We start from the raw sequence: 25,686 nt of genomic DNA on the forward strand, positions 1-25,686 counted from the left end.
GGGGACTGTGGAGCCTATCCCAGCTGTCTTAGGGCGAGAAGCAGGGTACACCGTGGACAGGTCGCCAGTCTGTCACAGGGTTTTGCTCCGGGTCACTTTGAAAAAGATGTTCAGCTTGTAAAGGATGTGATGTGAAGTTTTCTGGGCAGAGGTCTTAAGCCTGCTTAAATACTATGTTTTATGTCTTCGGGTATTTTGAAAAGTCTCCAAAGTGTGCAACCCTGACCCTAAACATTACATTAGTTCATGTTAGCAAACTAGTGACAGATTATTTCAAACCAATAACTCAGTGGAAAGAAAAATAAAACTAGTTAGCCATAATGTTAGGGCTTATAGATGATGTTCACAAGATGCAGTTAGCACTGTTTTATATAGTGTTATAGAGTGATTTGACCCCCATTTATCTCAGGATTAATTCTGAGATAATTGGGGGTCTAAAAAAGTTTACAGCATGACAGGTTGCCGAAGCATCAACAGCAGTCCTAACATCCATCAGCATGTCCACAGGGGAAAAACATGTTTACCTCCACGACACGCCTAATGCACCGTGTTTTATTGCTGAGTAATAACGGCTTTATGCAGGATTTGAACTTCTAAGCTGACCTTGAAACATGACTGTTGTGCTGGCCAAGACAGAGTCCTAACAGGCTGTGATTTATCTCGGCAGACTGTGTGGATAAGTCCAGCTGAAATGGCTGTAGCTGTTTAAGGCCAAGATTTAAACTGGAATCTTGATGGGGAGAGACGATGTAAAGACATTTCACACGTCGTTGCGTCGCGTTTTCTTCACTGGAAAGTTATAAAAGTGATTTTGATGGGTGACATTTGGTGTTTGGGTAATGTTTTTGAATGACATCATGTTTTGGATTTTGGTGTTGGTCCCTGGTGATTATCGAAGCCAGATGACAGCTTGAAGAGACTCAAATCAACTCATCTACGCACGCTGCTCATGTTATTGCTAATCAGAACTTCTGCCAGGGCCAAAAACATTGAGGTCAAATACCGTCCTGTGACTGTGTCAGAACATTCAACTGTCAGTGATTCTGACTTGCTTTCCTCCGTATTTACAGTACTGCTACCATCTAGCTTTAAAACATAATCACCTGTGTTGCGAGGAGTAAAAACTATGTCTAACATTCCTAAAACAGATGTTTTAATTGCACAAAGCATCTGTAGCCGTTCAGTGTGACAGCAAACAAACTGCTTTTCTTGTCTTTTTCTGTCCTGCTGAGTGATTTTCTGTCACACATTGTCACTGCTCCATCTGTGTGTGTGTGTGTGTGTGTGTGTGTGTGTGTGTGTGTGTGTGTGTGTGTGTGTGTGTGTGTGTGTGTGTGTGTGTGTGTGTGCGCACTCCCGCATGTGTGGATTTGGCCCTTTAGATATAGAAGTGGCCCAGAGCGTCTCTGTCACTCTCTCCTCAGCCAGAGGCTCCTCTGTTCCACCATCCTCCTGGAATGCTTTCTAGGACATCCAGCTGGAAGCTCCAGGCTCGGGGCCCAGCTATCAGTCAGACCTGTGGCCCAGATCCCCTTCACCATGCTGGGCCTGAGGAAGGAGAGACGCAGGAGTGGCTGCTAGGAGGAAAGCTGTCCCTGTCTGTTCCTTGATGGGACCTGACAGCAGCCTGTAGGCTGTCAATGCATTCCTGCGCAGCTGCTTTTAAATCACAAATGGGATATCTGTAGTGTTTTTTGTGAGTCTGTGTGTGCGTAGGCACAAGTGTGCAACTGTGCCTTTGACGTTGTGTGCGTGGGCGTGAACGTGTGCTTTGTGTGTATATAAATTATTCCATCTCTGCTCCACATATGATGAAGTGGTTTTGCGTGTATAAATGAGTGAAAGTGAGCGCACGAGTCAGGCTTACTTTCCATTTTAGCAACTCTCCAGAGACGCAGCTCTGTCTCTCAACACTGTGCAGTCACAGCGCTGAGGCTGATAAGGAAATGTTTAGCCAATTTCACCAGACTGTTGAAATGATTTGGAATCATCACGGGGCCACTGGGACATATCGAATGCATGGTGGAAAACTGGATTGTTTGTACAGTGGCTAAGCTAACTGAAATACTTAGTGGATCGAGGGAGTGAAAGATCTTTGTGTGTGCTTTTGGTATTTAAGGACATGATTTAATGAACTCTGTGTATGTACAAGATGGTGCTGATGAAGGTTGTACATGTTTTCTCACATGTCTGTTTGGAGACGTGCACATGGCTTCCAGCGTGCACACTTTTTCTTCCACATGTGCTCACTACTATCTCAATAACTACCTTAATAATGAATACAATCTGTCCTTTCAGATCCACGAACGGCTGCAGCACTATGAAGAGAGCAAGCCCGCCCCTGTCCTGGAAGGAGCTGCACCTCTGGCACGTGACGTAAGTGTTTTAAAAAACTTGTTTAAACTGATCGATCTTTTTATTGGCTGGGAGGCAAATGAATCGATTAAAGGAACCTTTGGTGAACAGTGTCTGTCTAGATGGGTTTCGGTTAATGGAGGTTTAATTTATTGACTAACATAAAATGACACTTCAACCCTCGTCTGGCCCCGGCCGCACTGTCTAGAACTCCCAGCAAGTGACTGCCACCGCTCAAGTGAAACCAGCATGGCCAGTGCCGTTGGTGTAAGCAAGTGAGACACACCACATCATCAATAAATAGTTCAAATGATGGCCACTGATCTAGAACTGTATGGTTGTTATGGTTGACTTGTATCCTTCTCCCTGTTGGAAAACCGTTTTCCTCTTCTGGCTGACTTCCAAACATCTTAATACAAACTCTGCTGTTACTTGGACAGATCACTTGGTGCCATCAGAGAGCATTGGTCTGCATTTTATTCCTGCAGGGTCAGATACGAAAAATACAAACACAGAGAAAGGGTTCATCAGTGTCAAGTGGCTTTCATGTCAGTTTTTACTGTGTGGGATGGCTTGCTGCTCCTTTCCACACTCCAACCAAGTCCAGGAGGATCTTCCATAAATCAGTGATGCTCTCAGAGCTCCCATTGTTTCCAGGTTTAACTGACTGTTTTCTTTAGTTCTTGAGATTCTCATTGGAAAATGATCTGGTACAATAGAAGATTTATCAAAGGGCAGGTGCCAGTAGGTGGGAGTTCTAGGCCACATGACAAAGTGTGGCCTTGCCTCCAGCTGCGATTTACCTTATTTAAGACAAGATGAAGCTGCAGATAAATCCTGTAACTGAAAGAGCTGCATTTTTATGTCTTAATACAATATGATACAAATAGAAGATACACCAACATAACTTCTTTAGATAAAGCATAACTAGTATGTTTATCTCTCTAAATGCAAGTCCTCTATTCATTACTGACACAAAGCACACCTTGCAGAGTTGAACTGTTAATTACAAACCTCTACCATTGGTTTTTCATTATACAGACTGCTGTTGTCTTCTTGTCGAAGCATTGAATGTTCACATGCACACCTGAAAAAGAGAAGCATGCTTAATGGTCTGAGCACAGTTGTGTGAACATTGTGTCCTTGACTATTTTCAGGTGTCTGATGAGCTGGAAGGCAAATCAGCCAGTCAGGATGTCAAAGAGCTTCTTAAACTGCTGGCAAACCCACATGTAAAGGTGAGTAAAGGATTTGCTTATTTTGTACTGAGCAGGTTTTAACAAACTAAAACCACATATTCTCTTTGTGGAGGATTGTATTATTCCATCCAAAAAACAGCAAAGCATTTGGCAATTCTGGCTCTGGATCTTTGCTGTTTGCACAGCAGCCACATTAAAGCGTTACAATCATCGTGCTGTACACAAAATAACACGCCTGTTAGATCCAGGCCTTGTCTCGTTTTCTTGGCTGCCGTTGCTGACCTCGTTAGCCAGATGCAGACAGCTACAAAATAAATTTACACATTTTTATTTTCTAATGCATAACTGGGGCCATCCATCAGGGCCTCCAGGTGTCTCAGCCAGACAGAGCTGCCTTCACGACGGCAGGATAGAAGCAGAGTTGGACAGGCTCCGTTTTTAATGCGCTGTCGTCATGCTTGTTTGGGCTCTGCCAGAAACAACAGCTCTCTAGTTCTCCCCCAACATAGCACACACACACACACACTTACAGTACATGCAAATATTTAATACCTATCAGTGTCAAACAGCAGGAATTCAAGAGATGGTGGTTCCCAAACATGGATTTTTCAATGTCTGAGCTGGTAATTATGATTCATTTCCTAAATTCTCCAAACACATTAAGAACAACTACATTAATCTGTTCAAAGACAAGTGTGGAGCATGTGTTTTTTACAGGTGCTATAGGTACAGACACACATATTTCACCAGGCAGCACATATTTTAGACATAGAATCAGCAACTCCACACACACCTCCAGCAAACTGGTACTCATTTGGCTCATTACTATGTTTTTCCCCTGCACCTAACACATATAATTGCTGCTGTAGTTGTGCAGTGGTCTCTCAGCTCCAGTGCAGAATGGGGTCAGCCAAGCAATTCCCCACCAAACAATGGAAAATGTTCTTTCTGCTACTGCTTCCTCCATTGCTGGCTGGTGAATTTTGGCAGACGGTGTAGCAGCACAAGCCAAAGAAGACAAGCTGGAGAGGAGTGGCATTTTATCTCTGAAGTAGGATCAAAACCAACCATTTTTAAAGATTTCCTGGCTGTGAGATTTTCTTTACATGTGTTATTCATTTGGGATTCTCTTGATCGAAAGAAGTTATTATTTTTAGTTATAATAAGGTAATACAGACTCTTTGCCTTCCAAAGACTACTCACATAGCTCCAGTTGTGTCTCCTCCTCTCATCTGCTCCCAGTTAGCAACATCTTGAATGCTGTACTGCAGCATGCTCCCATGTCATAAAACACACTGCTTCTCTTCTCACCATATCCTTCTCTTTCTTCCCTGTTTCTCTTGCTCTCCACCCCTCTACTTTTGTCTGGCACTTTGGTTGGAAGATGTTTTTCTCAATTTTTTCCCCCCCTCTAAACCACAGAAAAAGCAGCACGCATCTAGCTGCATCTTGGTCCGGACACGCGGTTGTTAAATACTTTGAAAAATGAATGTCTCCTGAATGGCATCATTCCCGTCTGCGTCCCGTCTCTTTTTATGCCTGCTCGTGAAAGTGTGAAATATCTGAGCTGAGAACTTTGCTTTTGAGTCTTCACCACCTTACCCTGCAAAGTGTGGATTTTGTGGTGGTCACATTTGCAGCTCTTGCTGAGCAATGGTGCAGGGCGAGCCTGGGTTGCCTTTAATCAGAGAGATGTATGGAGGGAGAGCACGGGCCTAATGGCAATTAACGCTTGTTCATCTACAAGCTCTGGCCTTGAATGCTTTCAAATCCATCACCCAGCACATGAGGGAGACAACCCAATTCATAACCATCCTCCCTGCAGTCTGCAGTGTCTCTGTCCTGCTTAAAAAAGGAAGTGATAGATCGGACTCTTAATAGCATGCATGGCCATACTTTATTTAGCTAAGTGGACTGGGGTAAAGTTGAGGCCTTCGTGGCTTGACAGATAACCCTTGCCTGTTTTGTGTTTCCTCCCATAAATCCTATTTTCTCCTTTTTCTAGAGCCTCCTGTCCGTCCACGACGCAGTTGCCCAAAAGAAGTATGACCCCGAACTACCTCCGCTGCCTGAAGACATCGATGACGATGAAGATTCTGTGAAAATTATAAGATTGGTCAAGAACAAGGAGCCACTGGTAAGTAACTTAACAATCATCCTGTGTGCAGTATCTATCTGTCTCTACGCCTTAATTTTCATCTTTACAGTGATTTTAGGTCATTGCTGTTTGACTTGCACATCATAATGTCATAAAGGTAGAAATGCTGTTATAATGACTATTCTTCTTTTATAGGGAGCAACAATAAGACGTGATGAGAGCACAGGTGCCATCATTGTGGCCCGGATCATGAAGGGAGGGCCAGCTGACAGAAGTGGTTGGTTCCAGCCTTTTTCTCTCTTTTATAAGTTTGCGTGTGTGTGTGTGTGTGTGTGTGTGTGTGTGTGTGTGTGTGTGTGTGTGTGTGTGTACTCGATTCTACTCAGTTTTCTGTCATTTTCTGTCACTGTGTAGCACCTCAGTTTACATGGGGTCGTTATAGCAACTCATTTAAAAGTCCCATGATGTCATTTGTATGCAACACAAACCCAGCACACAATAGTGGACATGGAGGCGTTGGTATACCTGTCCGATCACACTGTTGGTTTTTCTGCACCCATTTCCCTGGATGCCGTGTTTCAAAAAGGGCAGTTTTGATGTTTGTGAAGGAATCACTTTCATGACTCATCAAGTGACATAATTGACTGGCATCACATGGTGGCATGGAGTCTGTTGACGTCACAGTTTCAGATCAACTCAGGTTGCTCAAAACGACTGCTCTAGTAGGTATCAGGTGCTGCCATCTAATAGAAAACCCTAAAAAACAGAGTCAAGTCAAGATGAGCAAAGTAGATACTAGTGGAAAAGAGCCATACAAGTCTGTAGTGTGGAATATATTGGGATTGCACAGAATTTAGTACCTCGCTTACATCAGGGCGTTAAAATAATAGAATGCCAGAATGACTGCAAATTAGTAACGTCTGTTTATGTGTGGCAGGTTTAATTCATGTAGGGGATGAACTGAAGGAGGTCAATGGAATCCCTGTGGACGACAAGAAACCAGAGGAAATCATTCGTATTCTGGTAAGTCTTGTCTTTCTATGGACGTTTGTGAGACTGAGGGTTTTTCAGCTCCACTCCCTTGGTACCAGCCTTTGTTTATAATGACAGAAACCTCCCCTTATCAACTCATCCACGACCCAGGCCTCCCATTGCCGTGTTGATGGCCGATAGATCACATGCAGAGTCTCTGTGGATGAGGCTGATGATGTGTAGTTCCTCCACGCAGCTTTGGTCACAGGCCTAAATGAGCTCTGTCATGTGCCTGGGATCTTAAACTCTTAAGGCCTTCTCAGACACAAAAGTCTTTGAGCTCTCAACACTCCTCCTTTACACCCCTGCACTGTACTCCCTAATTCTGTCAAGAATGGTTATACTATCCCACTAAACCTTCCTTTGTTGAAAAATCAATGCTTGACGCTATGTCACTGTAACTAGATTAGGTCTCTTATAAAATACTTAAAAGGATAGGAAAACTATCCTTTACAATTACTCCAACTTCTGTTCCTACATTATTTAGGCACAGTCACAAGGAGCCATTACCTTTAAAGTTGTCCCTGGTGCAAAGGACGAGGCATCTATCAAGGAGCCACAGGTAGGTCCTGTCTTTCTCTGTTATTTGGTTTATCCACTTGTTAAGTGATTTAGACCCTTTGATAGTGGAAAGTCATTGAAAGACCATCTTGGCCATCACTTGCAGCGTTTACCATCGATTGCTGTAATCTTTTGAGAATAATCACTCTGAGCTTTGGTGAATCACCTTTAACCATGATGACAATGTTTTAGAAAGAAAACATTTTATATACAACATAGTGAACTTGTTCCTGTTGTGTCTTCAATCCTCCTCTTTGTTTTCTTGCCTTTCCCTCATGATGATGTACAGATGTTTGTGAAGGCGCTCTTTGACTACGACCCAAAAGATGACAACACCATCCCATGTAAGGAAGCTGGTTTGGCCTTCAAGAAGGGTTGCATCCTACAGATCATGAGCCAAGATGATGCAACCTGGTGGCAGGCCAAACACGAGGGCGACACAAATCCTCGTGCTGGCTTAATACCATCCAAACAGTTCCAGGAGAGGTGAGAAACACAAGGCTGACCTTATTGGCTCCAGTGCTGTCACTGTCATAGATGTTCCATCTCCTTTCTCTCCCTCTTTAATCCATGTATTCTTGCTTCACTCTGCCAAAGTAGTCTGGGTTTCCACACATTTTCTGGTCCAAAGTGAGTAATGACAGAAAATGATAGCGCTGGTACCAATCCACATTGAACTGCAAGTGGATGGAAAACACACACCAGACCTACACAGAGCTCAGGAGGCTTGGGCAGAAAGAGGAAGGCTGAAGAGTAAAGGGATCGAGTAGAACATTTTATATTCAGGTTTATTATTCTACTTTTTTCAATAGAAAGATGTTCTGTTCTTCACCTCCTCAATCTTTGGTTTCACCAGTCTCAGCTGACAGAATAGAAATGAAGGATATTGTAGAGCAGGGTTTCTGTAGCATAGCAGAGTGTTTATTATTCCCAGAGTGACCATGAAAACTGATGGTTTTCTTTTTTCTGTTCTTTCCTTTTTCTTCTCTTTCTTTATCCATCTTTTTGCTTTCAGGAGACTTGCATTTCAGCAACCTGTTACGACTCTTTCGTCCCTAAGGAGGTCTACTAGACGATCATGTAAGCATATATTATTTGCTGTGTTAGCGACTAATAAACCACAACAAGACAGTTGTCTTTAACAGGTGGATGGGAGGAAGAGAAGAATGGCAAAAGTGAGGAATGCTGGTCAGGACAGTTTGTGGAGTTCATTTCTGAAACAGACTCATCCTTCTGCTGATTCCACCACTGGAGTCTTTCGTGTAGTTGTGTAGTTCATGCTGGTCGTCTGGAGAAGCAATTTAGATTTATCTTTGTTTTCATTTTCCTTCCTGTCTGCTCAATGTTTCTCCCTCTAAATTTCTATCCAGAGTCTGTTCCATGTGTCTTCTACAGCCTCTTTGTGTGTTGTTCACTAAGTCCACAGCATGTCTTTTATCCTGCCTTCCTTTGCTCCCCCCAACCGGTCACGGCAGATGGCCGCCCGTCCCTAAACCTGGTTCTGCCAGAGGTTTCTTCCTGTTAAAAGGGAGTTTTTCCTTCCCAATGTTACCAAAGTGCTTGCTCATAGGGGGTCATATGATTGTTGTTGTAGTCACGCAGGAGCTTTAATATGAATTAGGAGAGGGTTTGCCCTCTGGCTGTTACTCTAGCTAAAGAGATGATTGATTTTCTAAAAGCTGTGCATAATGCAGATAGCAAAGATAAAAGACAAGTTCATGTGAACTGGTATTGTCACTTGGCTGCCTGGCTTCTAATTTGGATAATCACTTATACTCTTGGGGTGATGATGATGAGGGTAATAACAAGGATGGTTTTGATGGCAGCCTGTTATTCAGCAATTGTCCGTGATTGACTCCAACTGCAGAGTTCAACTCCTTATCATCACTGCCGGAAGAGAGAATGAAGACAAACAGTATTACAGTATTATTACATTATTACCCAGATTTTTCCAATGTAAACATTCCTGGCAGCTCACCCATGGACTTGATAAAGGTGGACTAATCATACATCTTTATGGCAGTTTTCATCACATTCTTTCTTTAAGGTTTAGTTTCAAATAAATTAGATAATTAAATCTGGCTAAACTCTTATTCACAGTACAGTAATTCTCATCCTTCTTAAAACCACATTTTGAGGTCGCTGTCCCAACTTAAGATGCCACATTAGAGCAGGAAGAGGGCAACATCAGTGGGAAAACTGACCTGGCCACTGACATTTGAAACAAGATGTCAGATAAAGGTACACACACTTCAGAACAGCTGCCGCTCTCGTGCCTGATGCGTCTAGCCTACAAACAACCTTGCACAGATAGGTCTTGACTGTTGTTTTGGTTAGACATTAATTCTGGACATGCTGAACAACACTCTGGAAAATGAATGCAGTGATGTAAGGTGAGCTTCATACTGTTAAATACTTACAGAGGACTGTATCAGTATTACAATATCAATCATTTGGAGGCTTATGAATCTAAATGGCTTTTTTCCCCCCTGTAAATAGTGACTGCACCACAGACATGTACCGCAGATTGTGTATCACTAGGTAACAATGGATATACATTTCTATCAAAATAGGAGCAAATAGAAAGTAAATGTTTGTTATATTCTCATAAAACCTGAACTCAAGCTCCACTTACTGGTGTTTTTGTAACCTTTTAGTAGCAGCATGGCTTATGAAGGGTTTCTGTACGTGTTCTTTTTAAACCCAACCTTAAAAAAAGAAAGAAGTTAAGGATAAGATTTCCTCAATGAGTTCCATCAATTTATGTCATGACAGCTGAGTGTACTGCAACTTCCTCTCAGGAAGACCTGACGAGTGTTTCAGAACCAAGTGGAACTTGAGTTATTTTATTATTTGAAACGTAGATAGTTAAACTAGTGATACCATTAGAGTGATACTGGGAGTTACAGTGTAGTGGTCAAGCTCGGTATTTTTCACAAACATTACAAAACTGAAGAGAATTGTTTGCTTTTTCAGTGTTTTGTGAGAAATGACTGAATTGAACCTGCATAGGATGTTTGTGGATGTGGCACTCAGCTTTAAAATGTTTTATAATGTTCTCTCTGTTGTCTTTTGCTCTGCTTTTCTAAGATGATGTGACAGTAGAGTTTGGTAGGTTTCTTCTTATATTTCTTCCTCATCCCTGAGTTATGTTTACTTTCCTAATCTAATATTTTGTTTAGTATTACCTAATTTCCATTCCTTGCTTCTCTTGCACTCAAAGCTGAAGAGATTGAAGGTACTACTTTTCTGACATCCTCCACCGAGTAGGACTTTACTAACCCAACCATCTGTGATTGGTTCCCCTTCATGCTATTTGTGTGTAATGAGGTCCACTTCTTACCTCATCTCCCCAATTGACCCATTAAAGCTATTCACCATTTAAGAGTAACATTAGTTGTCACAGTCAATGGTTCCTCATAGATTTTATTGACTTTAACATTTTACAAAGCCTCATCTTTCCTCGACTCATTTTCATAAATGTGGACATCATTTTTGAGAATCATCCCGTCACAAGTAATATTTGTTGGACTCAGTCACAGCACAAACTGATTCACTGTCTCCAAGAATCGTCCAACACCACAGCCAAGAATGTAGTGGCCTGTAAGGCTAAATGGGGCTTAGTCAGTTAGCTGGGACCATCAACATTTTTCAACATTGTTAGTTCTGTAAAGAAAAAGAGAGTATTTTGTTTATTTTGGTCAACTTTAGCTGCTCACTAGATGGAGGTTATATGTAACCTGTCCTTGAATTTACCTCTACATGCGTGGCTGTCATTCTGGGCAAAGGCCAATATTTAAAAATAACGAACACACTATAAAATGTAACTCAAGCAAAATTTACCCCAAACCCCTCTGATCACTCTCTTCTTAACAGCACCTGTGTGTTTTTCCCTTTATCATATTTAGAGGGCCGCAGCCCATTTCTGACTATTCTATTTAACTTGATGTTGTGGTTCTCTTTGGCTCCTTTCTTTTCATCACCAGAGGATGCTGATTATAGTGGTGGATTTCACCTAGGTGAGAGATTGTCTTCTTTTGTCTTCTTGCCTTTTCCTGCCAGATGTGGTCATTTCACTGTTACAATAAATATGAGGACAGTGGCCAAGTACAAGTTTTGTTTTTTCCACATGAATCCTTCATATATCATCTTCTAAGAACTATTAAGTCATACATGTTTCACGGGACGGAACAGTTGTTCATACCTTTGACCTGTTCTTCTAACTCACAGAGCACTTGTGGGGCAAATAATTCACTTCTTAAACCTTCTTACATAATTCACTTTTTGGACTTTAATAGTTTTGTACTTTCTCACTGTGCTGTGCTATTTGTGCTCCCATGCTGACAGCATGAGTGCACTGGCAGATCATGTCATGGATTTGCAGTATGTAGTTATCCTGTTCTGCCTCTGCTGTGGGTCTGAGGACTTCTTTGAGAGGTTCTGGTTGGAGTTGGCTTAAAAGAAAGGTTTGTGTGCTTCGCTGCATTGTGGAGGTCCGGATGAAGGCCGGTCTTGCTGATGTGGTTCCAGTCAGACTTAATGACAATTACCATGGCCCACTTTGGTTCTGCAACCACTTTAATTCCAGAGAGCTGCTTCCAAATCCCTGTCTTGTACAGAAAATGTTTCCCATCGTGTTTTTATTACCACTGTCATTTGCACATTTAGACTCCAGATTTCACAGGATATCCAGAGCACACGCAAGTTTATAAATACTACATTTGAGTCATGTCTGCCAAGCTCAATCAGGGTCACTCCCAAAGCCGAACTCTGCCAAACATTATTCCATTTTTTTGCCCAAAAAAGTCCAGCACCTTGAGTCCAGCAGCCAAGAACGAGGTTTAAATGAAATGAGAGAACCTCGGGAGAAGAAGTAAAAAATAGTGAGTTATAATAACATCTTCTCTATGAGAGTACTTGCTGCATGGCTTTTCAGCCTGTTGGATGTGGTTGTATGATTTAAAGTTGGCCTGTCCCTAAAAGTTTGAAATCTTAGAACTTACAGATGCTTTTGCAATGCTGCTGAGGTTGCATGGGGAAATAAAGGAGTGGGAGGGGGCGGCAGTTGTTGTCCTTAGTTTTTGGTTTGTTTTCTCCCCATGCCTCTCAATGATGCAACGTCTGTAACTTCCATTGCCAGAGTCATTCTTGAGCACAACTTTGGGATGAACAGATTCCTGATTTTACAGCCTGCAAACTTGAGAATGATATCTCCTTAGTAAGCACTGTTTAGAGGCTACTTCATTACTGTACTTAAGTAGAACCTTCAGGTATCTGTACTTTACCTTAGTATTTACTCTTATTCTCTACATTTTTGCACAAATATCATTTTTAAAACAGGCTCGTTACTCTAGACTCAACAGTATCAGCTGAAATTGAGTCGGAAAAAATGCGTTTGTCTGTATGTTTTAGTCAGCTTGTAGCTAGTGTTACAAAAGAGGAATGAGTATAAAGGGAGTAACCTTGCTTCACAACATAATGTTTCTACAACATTTCTATCAGCTCAACAAACATCAGCAGACTCAAGCTGTTTGTGTGCTGTTCGTCTCAGTGTGTTGCTAGTTAAAGGTCCAGCTGCTGTATTTCACAAGGAGAGAAAAGAAAGAGAGCTAACTTCACTCAGAGACGGAGAAAGATAAGAAAGTCAGGTCAGGAGAGAAAGAGTAGAGATTATTTTTAAAGCTGATCTCTGCTCTGGGACATTTAATGACCTGCAGATTTAAAGGTTACATGTCAAAATTTTTAATCACATATGTGTTTTGACAAATGGTCTATTTTCATTGTGTGAGTATACTAACTTTGTCTTTCTATAATATCATATTTGCAGAATAAACAGGTTAGCTTGCATTAATGTGGTGAAATCACAGTAAAGCTCTGTGTTGGGCTGATACAGAGCAGCTGTGGGGGTCAGTGTTAGGTTACATCAAGTGTAGAGATTAATTTACATTTAAGCTGATGACGCTTAGATTCATTCACTGATTTCAATCTTTACACCAACTTTCTGTTTTCATTTAACTGTTTGTTTGTGGAAGTAAAGTCGCTTCCTGTATGTATCTGTGTGTAAGTGTGCGTCGTCCCAGCTTGTGTTAAATATGCTCATCTTTTTCCTTCACATTTTTGCACTTCTACTTTACTGAAGGGGCTTTGAATCAAAGTAGAGATCGGAACTTTGTGCCAGTTCCTTTCTTTTTACTAACTTGTTCGTGTTTGGATCATCTTATGAGGCTTTCCAGAACAAATGAGCAAGCTTCGTTTACCCATACCTGACTTGTTCTAAAATTTGGAGCACATTCATTGTCATCCTCTCTGTGTAATACAGTTTCCACTGGTATGGAAGACAGGATGGTTGTTGTTGTTGTTGTTGTTGTTGTGTAATTAGTTACCTGTGTTATTTTAGTGAGTGTGTCAGCGGGTGCAAGAGGAGAGAGGGACTGTATTTTGGATGATGATAGACCTATGATGAGTTTTCACCTGTTTGATGTCACCTGGGGAAAGTAATGTTTGTGTGGAGGTGTTTGCCAAGATCCTGAAACAACTATAAATTGAAGTCCACAGTATTTGTATGTGTACATACGGTTGTGCTGGATTTTACACTACTGACAAAGAATTTTCTTTTTTTGTATTGATTGATCTGTTTCTTCTGTCTCCTCTTTTGGCTCATGCTGACCTCCAGCTGGGTTCAGGAGAAGCTTTCGCCTCAGCAGGAGAGACAGAAAGACCACCAAGTCCATGTACGAGGCGAAGAAGAGTGAAATGTACGACATGGCTGACGTGCCCACATACGAGGAAGTCGTCCCGTACCGCAGGCAAAGGGGAGACAAACACAGGCTGGTGGTGCTAGTAGGTGAGTAAAGAGAAATTTAAGTTCTCAAACTCTGATGTCGCTGCTTACCTCACACACTGTTGCTGTTAGGATACCGAATTTAATGAAAATCCTCACCTTCAATCTCATTGTCACATAGAGACGACAGAAACAATAAAGGTGGCCCAGCTCTGCAAGAGAGAAGCTGAATATTATGTTTCTCTATCATCTGTTCCTAAGAAGTGAATATGAATAACCAGAAAGTAACTTTAGATCTTTTGGATACAAATTTTCATTAGTTCATCATTTGATCCTATTAGACATTTGAATTTATATTCTCATCATTAGTGTTTGAGGTCTTGAGTTAACCTCGGCAACTCTAACCACCAAGTACAGACGAAAGAAAGTTTGAATGTCTCATATCATGTTATGGATGTGATAATAACGTGATGAGGAGTTTGGCAGAGTTTATAATTAGATGTTTGTGTGTAGGACCCACAGGTGTCGGCTTGAGTGAACTGAAGAAGAAACTGTTGATCTCTGACCCCCAGCACTTCAGTGTGACCATTCCACGTAAGTGTCCTGTAAAAGAGACATTGGGTGTCAGTGTGACTACCTGTGTAAATAAAGGTTAAATTAAAAAAAAGGAAAAAAGATAACTTCACTCTTCTGATTTAAGCCCACCAAACTTTGGCTGAACAGTACAGTTCATTTGTCTTTCGCTCTGCATATTTCTTTGTTCTTATCTCTGCGTCTTATATGTGAATGTGTGCTTTATACTAGTTAATAGAATAGAAGTTAATTCGCTGACCATTAAATGTGGTGTTCCCAACAATCTCTTTTCTCTTTGTTTCATCCCAAAGAAACCTTTAAACATTTGTGTGCCGAAACTAAAGTTTCTGTCTTTCTTCCGTTCTGTGCTTTATCTTGAATTGAGGATGCAACATAAATGAAATAAAATAAAATGTAATAAAAACGTGGCTGTATTATTCTCACTGTTCTCACTATTTGAAATATTTCTTTACATAGAGAGATTTTTTTAATTATTGAAAAAAAAAACTTTTATAACCAAGTTTTATGACTTTATTGTCTTCCCCCAGCCAAAGTCTGACACTTGAAATGTCCCCGGTATTAAAATCCCATTGGCGTGGCCTTTTTCTCTCCACACAGCCTGTTAATTGTTCTCAAATGTGACCTGTGCTGCTGTTGTTTAATAGAGCCCAGACAGTCTGATTCAGACCCGTATAGGAAACGTATGGCACAGGTCCTGGCTCTCATTGAGAGGAAGGAGAATCGGAAAGTGTCTCGTCTCGCTCTTTTTGAATGTTTGATCGCTGCCAGTGGACACATGGATATGTTTAACACTTGCTGTTGTTTCGGGTTAAGCCCAAAAGTGTTGCTTCTTTTTGTTAATTTGAAAACCGGAGCTTTGGAGACCACCGGCTCTCTCTCTGTCTCTCTGCTTGTTGCACACAAGGAGCATTGCACTATTCATTGCAATGACTCACAGGCATCACTCCCTCTCTTTCCATCTTCATCTTCTTTCACTCAGACACCAGTCGACCCAAGAAGAACCAGGAGACCGATGGTGTGGATTACCACTTCATCTCCAAGCAGCTCTTTGAGACGGACATCCAAAACAACAAGTAAGCAAAACTGATGAATTCAATCACAACACACATTCAGACTTTATGCAGCAGAGATGAACAATTGATATTCATACTCTGGCCAAAACAAAAGTACTTTTTCCCTGGGAAAAAAAAGAGAACAACTTTTTTGGATATCCTGCTGTGTGTAGATTATATGTTTGTACGTCTCTATTTCAAACGGCCTTTCTTTAATGTTTACTACAATGGAGAGAACAATTCTGAATTGTTTTGGTTTATCACCATTTCTCAAAACTCTAATCTCAGAAATCACAGTGATTGTAGAAAATTAATTATAAAAATGAAAGTTTAAAAAAAAAAATCCTGCTCTTATGAGGATATATAAAAAAATCTTAAAAGCACAAATTAACATATCTAATACAGTGGAAAAAGGTTTGTTTGTTTTATGTAAACTAGTTTAAAAATGTCCTCCTGATGCTCATTTCAAGATCTATATTTTCTTTCTTGGACAATATATGCAGTTAAAAATAATCCTTGTCTCATCACAGTCTAAAAGAACCTCTTTTAGCTCAGGTACAAGGCCTGAGCTTTAACTCAGATTACAGTAATTACTCTTCTAAAAACTGACATAATTATTTGAAACTTTGTCCATGTGTCCATCCAAAGATGTGCGTTCGTGCTTTTTCTCATCACTCTTCTTTTCATGTCTCAGGTTCATTGAGCATGGCGAGTACAAAGGGAATTTCTACGGCACAAGTCTGGACTCGATACGTTCAATCCTCTCAAAGAAGAAAGTGTGCCTGCTGGATGTCCAGCCTCATGTGAGTGACACCTTCTTTCTCACCATCCCTGTACTGTATTCTTAGCCTGTTTTGGAAACTACCTGTCTCAGAAGCAGATCGCCCTGTTACTTTATTTGAAGATTTCCTCTTTGGCTTATGTCACCATAAACCTCCACAGTAATGCCATTTCTCAGTTATTGACCAACTGAGTGAATGATGGAAGCTGTTTCCCAGTGGTTCCGCTGCTGCCTCTCCATTAAGTTTTTTATCCATCTTGTTGTGAGTTGTGGGTCTTGACCCACTGCTATTAGCATAGCAAGAAGGTCAGATGATCATGCCAGAACCAGACACCAGACACCACCTCTAATCAAATCTCATCTCTCTCATACCTCTGAAGGGCCTTTCACATTGGGCGCACCTACCACGAGCTGGAGCGAGTGGCCTAAAATTTGTCTTGCAGTGGTTGTTGCGCTCTTGTACGTCGAAAACTCGATGGACCAGCTATTTCTCATCCATAAAAAAGAAAGCTTTGGCACTGTCCCCACAAGTGAACACTTGTGTTGTTTCCTCCCAAAGTCTCAGTATGCATGTCAACTTGTGTCATGAAGTTTGTTGAACTCGGAAACACACACAATCAACTTTTCCTCCTTGTTTTCATTCATTGTGTGGTTGAACTTAGTAGGGCTGTTTGCTTCGTTTCTGTTGGTCGTGCGACGGTACGTCGCAGCAGTCAAAGTTTAACCAAGTTTAACCCAGTTAAACGTTGACCCTTGCATGCAAAAGTACTCTTACCGGCGCACTTGCTCTTTAAAACTGTTATTGAGTGGCGCAAGCAATAGAAACAAATGGGTTTCAGAGCTCTGCACTTGCCATATCCTATGTGAAAGGCCCTTGAGGTACCAGATTGGCATGTTATTTCAGAAAACTGCCACCACAAAGAAGAGACAGACACAAAGATCAGGCATAAATAAAAACATATATATCCTCCACTATCTTCCAAAAGAATTTAAAAGCTGTGATGAGTTAGTGTGAGTAGTCTTTATCCCTCAGATTGGTGTTTGTGAGTCATTTTTAAATGACAAAAACTATAAACATGATTTCAAAGTTCTAGATTCACTCAGAATGATGGGAAGTCATCTGCTCTGTGGTCATTATTAATTGTTCTGTCCAACTAATAAGTCATTTATGCAAAGACTTCTTCATTCTAGAGAGGTCAATAAGTTAAAAGGTAATTTAAGATTTAATGCTTCAGCAAAACAGAAATATATTCGGTTTACAATGAGAGAATGGAAGAAAAGCCTCAACTTTTCATGTCTGAGGAACTTAAGGCAGAAAATGTCTTTGCTTAAAAATAGAAGGAAGATTTTAATTTTTAATATCTTCTCGATTGGAAATCAGCAGACTGAATCTGTTAAACTGGACTTTGTGACAACCCCATAATCCAGTTCATATCACTATTACAAGTGGACCATGAATTGGCAACCTTTTTTTTTTCAGGATTATATTTTTAAACGTTTTGTCTATTAATTTTTTCACAGTCTGTTTATACCATACGTGACACACTTTGTGATTACGTCTTAATGTGCTGCCAAATGCCTAACTCCTTTTTCTCTGCATCCACTTTTATTCTTTTCAGCTAATAAAGCATCTTCGAACAGCAGAGTTTAAACCTTTCGTTGTGTTCGTGAAGCCCCCGACCGTCGACAGACTGAGAGAGACCAGAAAGAAAACCCAAATTATATCAGGCAAAGACGACAAGGACTCCACCAAACCCTTCACGGTAAAAACTTATTTCTAGTGTGTGGGTTGTACATGGCTGATAGTTTATATCGTATGTTAATCAGATATTACCTCCCTGCTTAAGTTGAGATAGAAAAGCAAGAGGAAATTGTTACTGTGTAACTGTGACTCGGTCGGGTTTAAATGTATCTTTCTCTCTGTCCACACGACCTGTTTTATGTGATTTGTTCTGATGTATTTTTTGCTTGAGGTACATCGTGGTGCTTGGTTGATTCAAACAGATGTTTTCAAAGTGCAGCCTTGGGGCAAATGGCCGTTCTGAAGACCAACAAGGAACGAATACAATCCTGTACATTTCATTCAAGCACGGTTCACGTGATACTGTGAAATAAAAATATTTCTCTTCAGTTTCAACAGCTCTATTTGAGCTAATATAGCAGTTAAACCTTCCTAAAGTTGTCAAATCAAGCATAGCATTACTTCAGGCAGGACATGCAGTCAAATTAAGCTGCAATTCCAGCAGATCTTAATTCCACGTCAGTTGATGACTCCACTGATACATTTCTAGTCATAGCTCTATCAACTCTATACTGACACCAGAATGGACCATAGAGAAATTACAAACTGGTACAAATTAATTTCCCAAACACAACCCCATAAAAATTAAAAGCCTGGTAGTCAGACCCGATCTGAAATGACCTGAAAATAAGCAGTCTCTGGCAATTATATTACGATGAACTACAAGTCACACACATGCAATCTGCAGTGATACAGTCACAGGACTTTAGTTGACCTCTGTAGAACAACTGGCAATATTTCAGGGCTTCTGGTATAGGCAGCAGACATCTGAGCCAAAGGGGTCATTGTTTAGGAATGTAGAAAACTTTTGAAAGCTAATAAAAAGCTAATTTGTCATCAGTCGATAGCCAGTGGTTTCATTTCCACATGTGTTGATTTACCTTTAACTCACATGTCAAATCAAAAGGTCAAACATTACTCTGTTTAAAAAAGTTACAACACATATGCCCAGAGCTGATAGTTAATCAAGTCATATTCACACAAAATATAATAGGATCCGACTTATTGAGGCATAATTTAGTGCATTTATGGGTAATAAGTGTTGAGGAAAATGCTAGAGTACAATACACTTTCACCTAGAACATGCAGTGAATTTATGGTTGAAGGTCAGCTTGTTAAACCTTGATACAGACACAGCATCAGCTTATATTATTCACACAGGTAAACATAATTCTGTCTCAGTCCGCTCCTTATTTCCCAGCTGGGTCTTGAGAACAATAAGCTTTAGTTGTCAGAAGCAATCTGGTTGTGAACAGTCTGTTGCAGTTTTAACGTCCCTTTATTAGCTTCTGTTATTCTCTCATGTAATACAAATATACTTCTATAAAGCTGTGTGACAGCGGGCTGTATTTCAACCAGCTAACAAACAAAGTCTCTGTGTAAATGTTCATGTACACTGACAGAACCAAACCCATCTTATATTTACTATTAAATGAAGGGAAGCTGTTGTTGGGCAAGTCGTCCCAGACATTTTCAATCCAACGCTAGCTGTATTTTTCTTTGCAAGAGACAGGTCTGCTTTAATGATAAAGGCCGAGGAACAGTCGTCTCATTGTTTCAGTCGAGCTGGCTGGAAGCGTGATGTGAATACAAGCAAAACAATCTGATGTAATGCAAAATCCCAGCTGTAATGTGGTTAGCATAGAAACTGGCACCCAATCTGAAAGAACCACAGGCATTTCAAAGTGATTTGAGGAAATCTCTTTGGTTTCTGACACTTTTTTAAAACGCAAAGACAGGTGGGTTTTATTGGCACAACAAAGCAGGTGTCCAGCAGAGAACGTGGTTGCTTGTAAAAGAGGATACTGAGGCTGACACGTGCTGCTTCATGCCACTGAAATGCGTAAAGATTTATAGTCCTGTAAGGTAAAAGCAACAAATGTATAAAGGCTACAAATAAAAGAATTACAATAAAAACAGAGGGAACGTTCACCTAAACTGTGACTCAGTATTTAGTTGCTGTGCAATGAAATTTATCTATGCTGTTACAAAGTACTTAAACAGGCACAAGATGCTACATAACTTCTTGTGGAAATTAGGCCACCTAGTGGGAATAAACGAGTCCCGGGTGTGCTTTTTCTCAAGTTTGGTCCCCCAGAAGAGGCATCATCCTAAACCAATCTTTTCTTTTTAAGTTCTCTGATTTTCTATTCATCTTCCAAACCCAGCTTGCTGTTCCTTAAACGGCTTCCTGCTCAGATTAATGTTCTTGTTGGGCAGACAAAAACACAGCTAATCCATTATGAAGCAGAAACCACCAGAAACATTCTGAAGGAACTGCTGGCAAAAGTCCCTGTAAGAGACAGCTTCATCATGACAACGTGTAAAAGCAAAGCTGTCAATTCATCCGTGGATCTATGTCCCTCCCCTCATCTATGGTCATGAACTTTGGGTAGTGATTGAAAGAACGAGATCACAGATACAAGCAGCGAAAATGAGCTAAAGTCCAATTTAAAGTTAAGTGTTCCCAGTAAAAACACAGCACCCTAACCTACCAAGAGATACCTGGGCTCATTTAGAAAGGCAGTATTTACTTGAATGATAAATGATAAAATAAGTTCTCCAAAAGTTGATTCTGTTCATCTGGACGTAGCGTTCTCAGTGGGAGAAACGTTTCATCAGTCACTTGGATGACTGACGAAAGAGATTTTATTCGTTTTGTGTTTTTAACTTCCATCTATTTTGTCTCTTCCCTCTTTTCCCAGGAGGAAGACTTTCAGGAGATGGTGAACACGGCCCAGACAATGGAGACTCAGTACAGCCATCTCTTTGAGATGGTTATAGTCAACGACAACCTCGATGTTGCCTTCAGCGAGCTGCAGTTGTGGCTGCAGGCTTCTTTCCAGAATCTAAGACTTTGACATTGATCAGGGTCTCAGTCTGGGTCACACATCCATGGCCACAACTTGGAGCGCCTTGGTCCAAACCGGAACGTGGAGCGAGCTTGGAGCATCGTAGCACCAGCAGTCCTGCCAGCACATCAGTAAACCGGCCAAACAGGACTCCTTTAGTGGTTTTATAACATTAGACCATTAGAAACCAAAGGGATTGATGTATTTCTTCTTCGTGGACAACTTACATGTGTTTGTCTGTAAAAGAGCACAGCACCAGGGAAAGAGGAGAAAGGAAAACATACTTGCCTTCTGTCTTACTAGACTTTTGTACATCTAAAATCTTCCATGACTGTTATTCCAAGCAAAACACTGTCAGGTACACTTTTGAGAAAGGGCAATAAGTGTAATTTTATTTAAAAGAAATTAATATATTTTCTAATATCTGCTTGTAGTCCTTTTTATGCATTTTATATACATTTATGACTTTAATATGATCTTAGCTGTAGCCATCTCTGTGACAGCCTCTTTTTACTAGAAGCATTTTTTTCTCTCAATCTAGCATTTTTTTGTTCGTCACCCTAGTTTAGTTTTTTGGCTCTGTCAGCTCTACTTGGCTTTATTTGGCTCTATTATCAGCACTGCTACAATTCTCCTAGCTCCAGATTTTGCTCTCTTGTTGATTCTGGGACAAGCTGACCTCCTTTAAATTAAGGGGAGACTATAATTCCAGCTACATTTTTATTCACCAGAATTCACACAAAAACAATCCATATTTTATTTATTTATGCTTTGGGCTGTTGTTTTGTTTTGTTTTGTTTTTTAACTTCCTGCTCCTTAAAAGTATACTTTCTTTGATTGGTTGCCCCTCACCTAGCCTGTGCAAACAGAAACTAGTGCTCGTATGCACTGCCTCCCAGAGATGACCTTTTGCATATTTTGCATATTTAGCAGTGTTTAATATCTGCTTAGTATATGACAAAATACAAGCCAATGGATAAGTTGTCCTTTATACATGGAGGTAGAGCGCAAGGATAGTTGGAGACTGGAAACAATTAGGAGGAGCTAGCCTATGTCTGCTAGTCTTTCTGAACTTGTGATTTTAGTACATTGTTCATCCCTATTAATAACAGTTAGTTCATGTTGAATTCATCTCTTAATTTCTGTGCTTGCTCGGCTGATTGCCTCCAATCTCTAGCTGCATTTAAAACTCTAAGAGTGCTATCAGTCTTCCAAAGTCTCAGTAAAAAAAAGCATTAAGCATATTATCCAAACTGTCTAAATGATTCCTTAAACTCTATATTTATTCTTTTTTTTCTTTACTCTAAGAATACTCTCTTACTCTGCTGAATGTCCAGCTCAGGTTGTATGTTTCCAAATTGTGCATCATTTATTTCTCCCTTTCCACCAACTGTGACATATACAAACTTGATTTGTGTCCTTTTTTTTAAGTGTAAGCATGATTGGTTATACTGCTCTGATGTAATATGATTTAAAAGTCTTTAACACTCTTGTCTGCCATACTTTGTCCCAACATTTTTTTGTCTTTTTGTTTATTCAGTTTTTCTACCTCCCCACCCCCCTGCTGCCCATCTTACAGATCAAAGTCACATTTGTACAGTCTCCAGAAAATACCTTTTTAATGTCTCCCTGTAATGATATACTCTTTAAGTGGCACATTGTATGAATTTACATTATTCTTGATAACTGCTGCATTTTTTATTAAAGAAAATACGACTAAACTTGTAATTGCAATGTCCCCAAATTAATTCATATATGTTGTTAGCCAAGCAAAGAGTGAACACAACTTTATGTTTACCAGCACAATCCCTACTTCTCTTTAATAAAATGTTGCATATTTTGTGAATAAAGGTAATGAACAGGTGGAGGTGGTGAAAGGGGGGGGGGCTCCTAAGAAGAGGATTTAGCCGCCCTCCACTTGATGTTCAAAAGAAATCCTGTACTGATCAAAATCAGGTTGACTTAACCCAAACACCTTCCATGGTGCTCACTTTGAGAGTAGAGCAGAGCAAAGGAGAGTTAATGGTGTTGGGCAGAGAAGTGCTAGGTGGGGGAAGAGGAGGAGAAGCCACTTACTCAGTTTGTCCACACATTGCTGCTGATGTCTTTCACTCATTCCTGCTTCATAATTAGGATACTAGAGTAAAGGGGGACACAAAATGGCTGCTTTCACATACAGTAATGTGGCACTAACCCTCCACACTCCCAAGGCTGTACGCACAAGTGAATGAATGGTCAAATACGTTTTTCCCCCCCAAAAGCAATCAAGGTCAGTGGCTCATTTTTAATATGCGGAGATGTACTGGGTACTGGCAACAGCACCTCCAGGCTGTCTAAAGCTTGCACAGTGATGGGTTTAGGAGGTGCTAAGTAAGTGTATTTGACCAAATTTTCTCTTAAATTGTTAATACCACAAGTTGCTTTGCATCTTTTAAGGAAGACACTCTAGCCCTCCTGTTGTCCTCATGTCCTGTACACGCCTAGGGTCAAAAATGACCCAAACTCACTAAAAATCTAAAATCTGAAGAACCTTTACCCACTTGTCCCACACCTCTGTTATGGGAGCTATGTCTTGATGCATGTTCAGTCATCCAAGTAAGTAAATCCCCAAAAGTTCTGTTCATCTGGACGTAGCGTCTTCAGTGGGAGGAACATTTTGTCACTCCTCTAAGAGACGACTTTGAGTCTCAGCTGACTGCAGGATTTTCACAACCTTATAAACAGTACCTTTGAACAATGACTGAAACTAGCACCACTGAAAGAACAATGGGCTGTGAGGTCAGTTCCTTGATTATTAATGATTATGGAACCGACCTCAAAGCCCATTGTTCATTCAGTGGGCTAGTTTAAGGCAGCTAGTTTGTCATCACACATATTGCAGGTCTTGACTCGAGGTTATCAAACTGTATCATCCTTGAGAAAGTGTGACAAATTTTCAGTGGCATTTTGGTACTCACTGTATCTAAGAGACACACGTGGCATAGCCATAGTTATGGCTATTGCCAAGTTATGGCAATAGCCATAACTTCATGAAAAAATCACAATTATAAATTATTTCCCAACACACATAAGATCACCCAGCAGCTGTGTTTTCATACACCTCTCACATGCAAACTATCACACAGAGTGATTTTTATAATTATCTCATTTGTTACACACTAACCTTCCACAGGCTAAATCCTGAACATTTCATAGCTTTTTATTTTACTGGTTTATGTGACTTACTAAACACAAATATTATCCGTGAAAAGTTTACTACACTTCTGTGATCATTAAAATAACAAAGTAGTACAGTACAGGAGAACTGGTGCCAGAGGAACAACCTCCTTCTAAACGTCAGTAAGACAAAGGAGCTGATAGTGGACTTCAGCACTAAGCAGGAGAGGAACTACCAGACCCCTGTCATCAACGAGTGCCCAGTGGAGAGAGTGGACAGCTTCAAATACCTCGGAGTTCACATCACGCAGGACCTGTCATGGTCCTGTCACATCAACACCGTGGTGAAAAAGGCCCGTCAGCGTCTCTACCACCTCAGACGCTTGAGAGACTTCCAACTGCCCTCCAAGGTGCTCAGGAACTTTTACTCGTGCACCATAGAGAGCATCCTGACGGGAAACATCTCAACCTGGTTCAGGAACATCACCATGCAGGACAGACGACGAGCTCTACAGAGGGTTGTGCGATCAGCTGAGCGCACCATCCGCTCCGAGCTCCCTGACCTGCACTCAATCTACAGCAGACGGTGCTGGACCAAGGCCAGGAAGATTGTGAAGGACCTCAGCCATCCCAACAACAGACTGTTCTCTCTGTTGAGGTCAGGAAAGCGATTCCGCTCCCTGAAGACCAACACAGAGAGACTGAGGAGGAGCTTCTTCCCGCAGGTGATACGGTCTCTCAATCACATCACCACATAATACTGACCCACACATATGGTTCTTACACACACACTGGACATTCCGGACATTTGTTTACACTAGTGGGCACTTCACAACTACACTGCGTGGTCATCTAATCAAATCACTCACTTAGTCACACGTCACTTAAATAAATCACTTTTAAGCATTTTTGCACTGCACAAGACACTTAAATATGTGGATTGCACAACCCTGGACATTACATTTCTTTCATTACCATTTATTACTTGTACAGCTGCTCTTATTGTTCTATATTTCTTCATATATTCTTATATATTTTCTATATTGTGTATTTTGTTGTACAGTTATTTTATTTTTAACTTTCTTTTTTTTTTTAAATTTTCATATTTATTTCCTATCCTATTCATAGTCTTTTATTTTAGGTCACGAGCAGTTGTCTAAGCATTTCACTGCATATCGTGCTGTGTATGACTGTGTATGTGACAAATAAAATTTGAATTTGAATACAGTAAGTGATTGGGTCGTAGGACATGACTTGTAGGCTCCTAACATGTTCACCAGCAGCTGAAAAGATTGCCAACTTCAGTAAGTGACAACAACAACACTTGACACCACCTTTCTTCTTCTTCTTCTTCTTCTTCTTCTCTATATAAAAAGTCGTTTTCTATCGTCATGTGTCAACTGAAACAATTGGTTTTGTGAATT

General features: G+C 40.6%; 1 protein-coding gene across 4 annotated transcripts in view; it reads left to right on the forward strand.

Annotated features, from left to right (window-relative positions):
* Nucleotides 1-22,834, forward strand: part of LOC147322738 (MAGUK p55 subfamily member 7-like) — a 34,297-nt gene extending 11,463 nt beyond the window's left edge. For 2 of the 4 annotated variants that reach the window (XM_086307287.1, XM_086307286.1), the window contains exons 3-20: nucleotides 2,299-2,376; nucleotides 3,513-3,593; nucleotides 5,560-5,691; nucleotides 5,848-5,929; nucleotides 6,590-6,675; nucleotides 7,172-7,246; nucleotides 7,535-7,731; nucleotides 8,261-8,325; nucleotides 9,745-9,786; nucleotides 10,336-10,356; nucleotides 10,469-10,483; nucleotides 11,232-11,264; nucleotides 13,919-14,089; nucleotides 14,540-14,620; nucleotides 15,600-15,693; nucleotides 16,367-16,475; nucleotides 18,073-18,216; nucleotides 20,960-22,834. In XM_086307287.1, coding sequence (XP_086163413.1) covers nucleotides 2,299-2,376; nucleotides 3,513-3,593; nucleotides 5,560-5,691; nucleotides 5,848-5,929; nucleotides 6,590-6,675; nucleotides 7,172-7,246; nucleotides 7,535-7,731; nucleotides 8,261-8,325; nucleotides 9,745-9,786; nucleotides 10,336-10,356; nucleotides 10,469-10,483; nucleotides 11,232-11,264; nucleotides 13,919-14,089; nucleotides 14,540-14,620; nucleotides 15,600-15,693; nucleotides 16,367-16,475; nucleotides 18,073-18,216; nucleotides 20,960-21,115 — 1,662 coding nt within the window. In that variant the 3' untranslated portion in view covers nucleotides 21,116-22,834. The remainder of the gene's footprint in view (nucleotides 1-2,298; nucleotides 2,377-3,512; nucleotides 3,594-5,559; nucleotides 5,692-5,847; nucleotides 5,930-6,589; nucleotides 6,676-7,171; nucleotides 7,247-7,534; nucleotides 7,732-8,260; nucleotides 8,326-9,744; nucleotides 9,787-10,335; nucleotides 10,357-10,468; nucleotides 10,484-11,231; nucleotides 11,265-13,918; nucleotides 14,090-14,539; nucleotides 14,621-15,599; nucleotides 15,694-16,366; nucleotides 16,476-18,072; nucleotides 18,217-20,959) is intronic. The other 2 variants (XM_086307288.1, XM_086307289.1) reach the window with 2 other exon arrangements.
* Nucleotides 22,835-25,686: the final 2,852 nt, after the last annotated feature.

Source organism: Aulonocara sp. 'chitande type north' Nkhata Bay, linkage group LG9, assembly GCF_057382095.1.
Source record: "Aulonocara sp. 'chitande type north' Nkhata Bay isolate Kocher_YH1m ecotype deep benthic linkage group LG9, A_spYH_male_GT1.1, whole genome shotgun sequence".
Classification (NCBI taxonomy): Eukaryota; Metazoa; Chordata; class Actinopteri; order Cichliformes; family Cichlidae; genus Aulonocara; species Aulonocara sp. 'chitande type north' Nkhata Bay.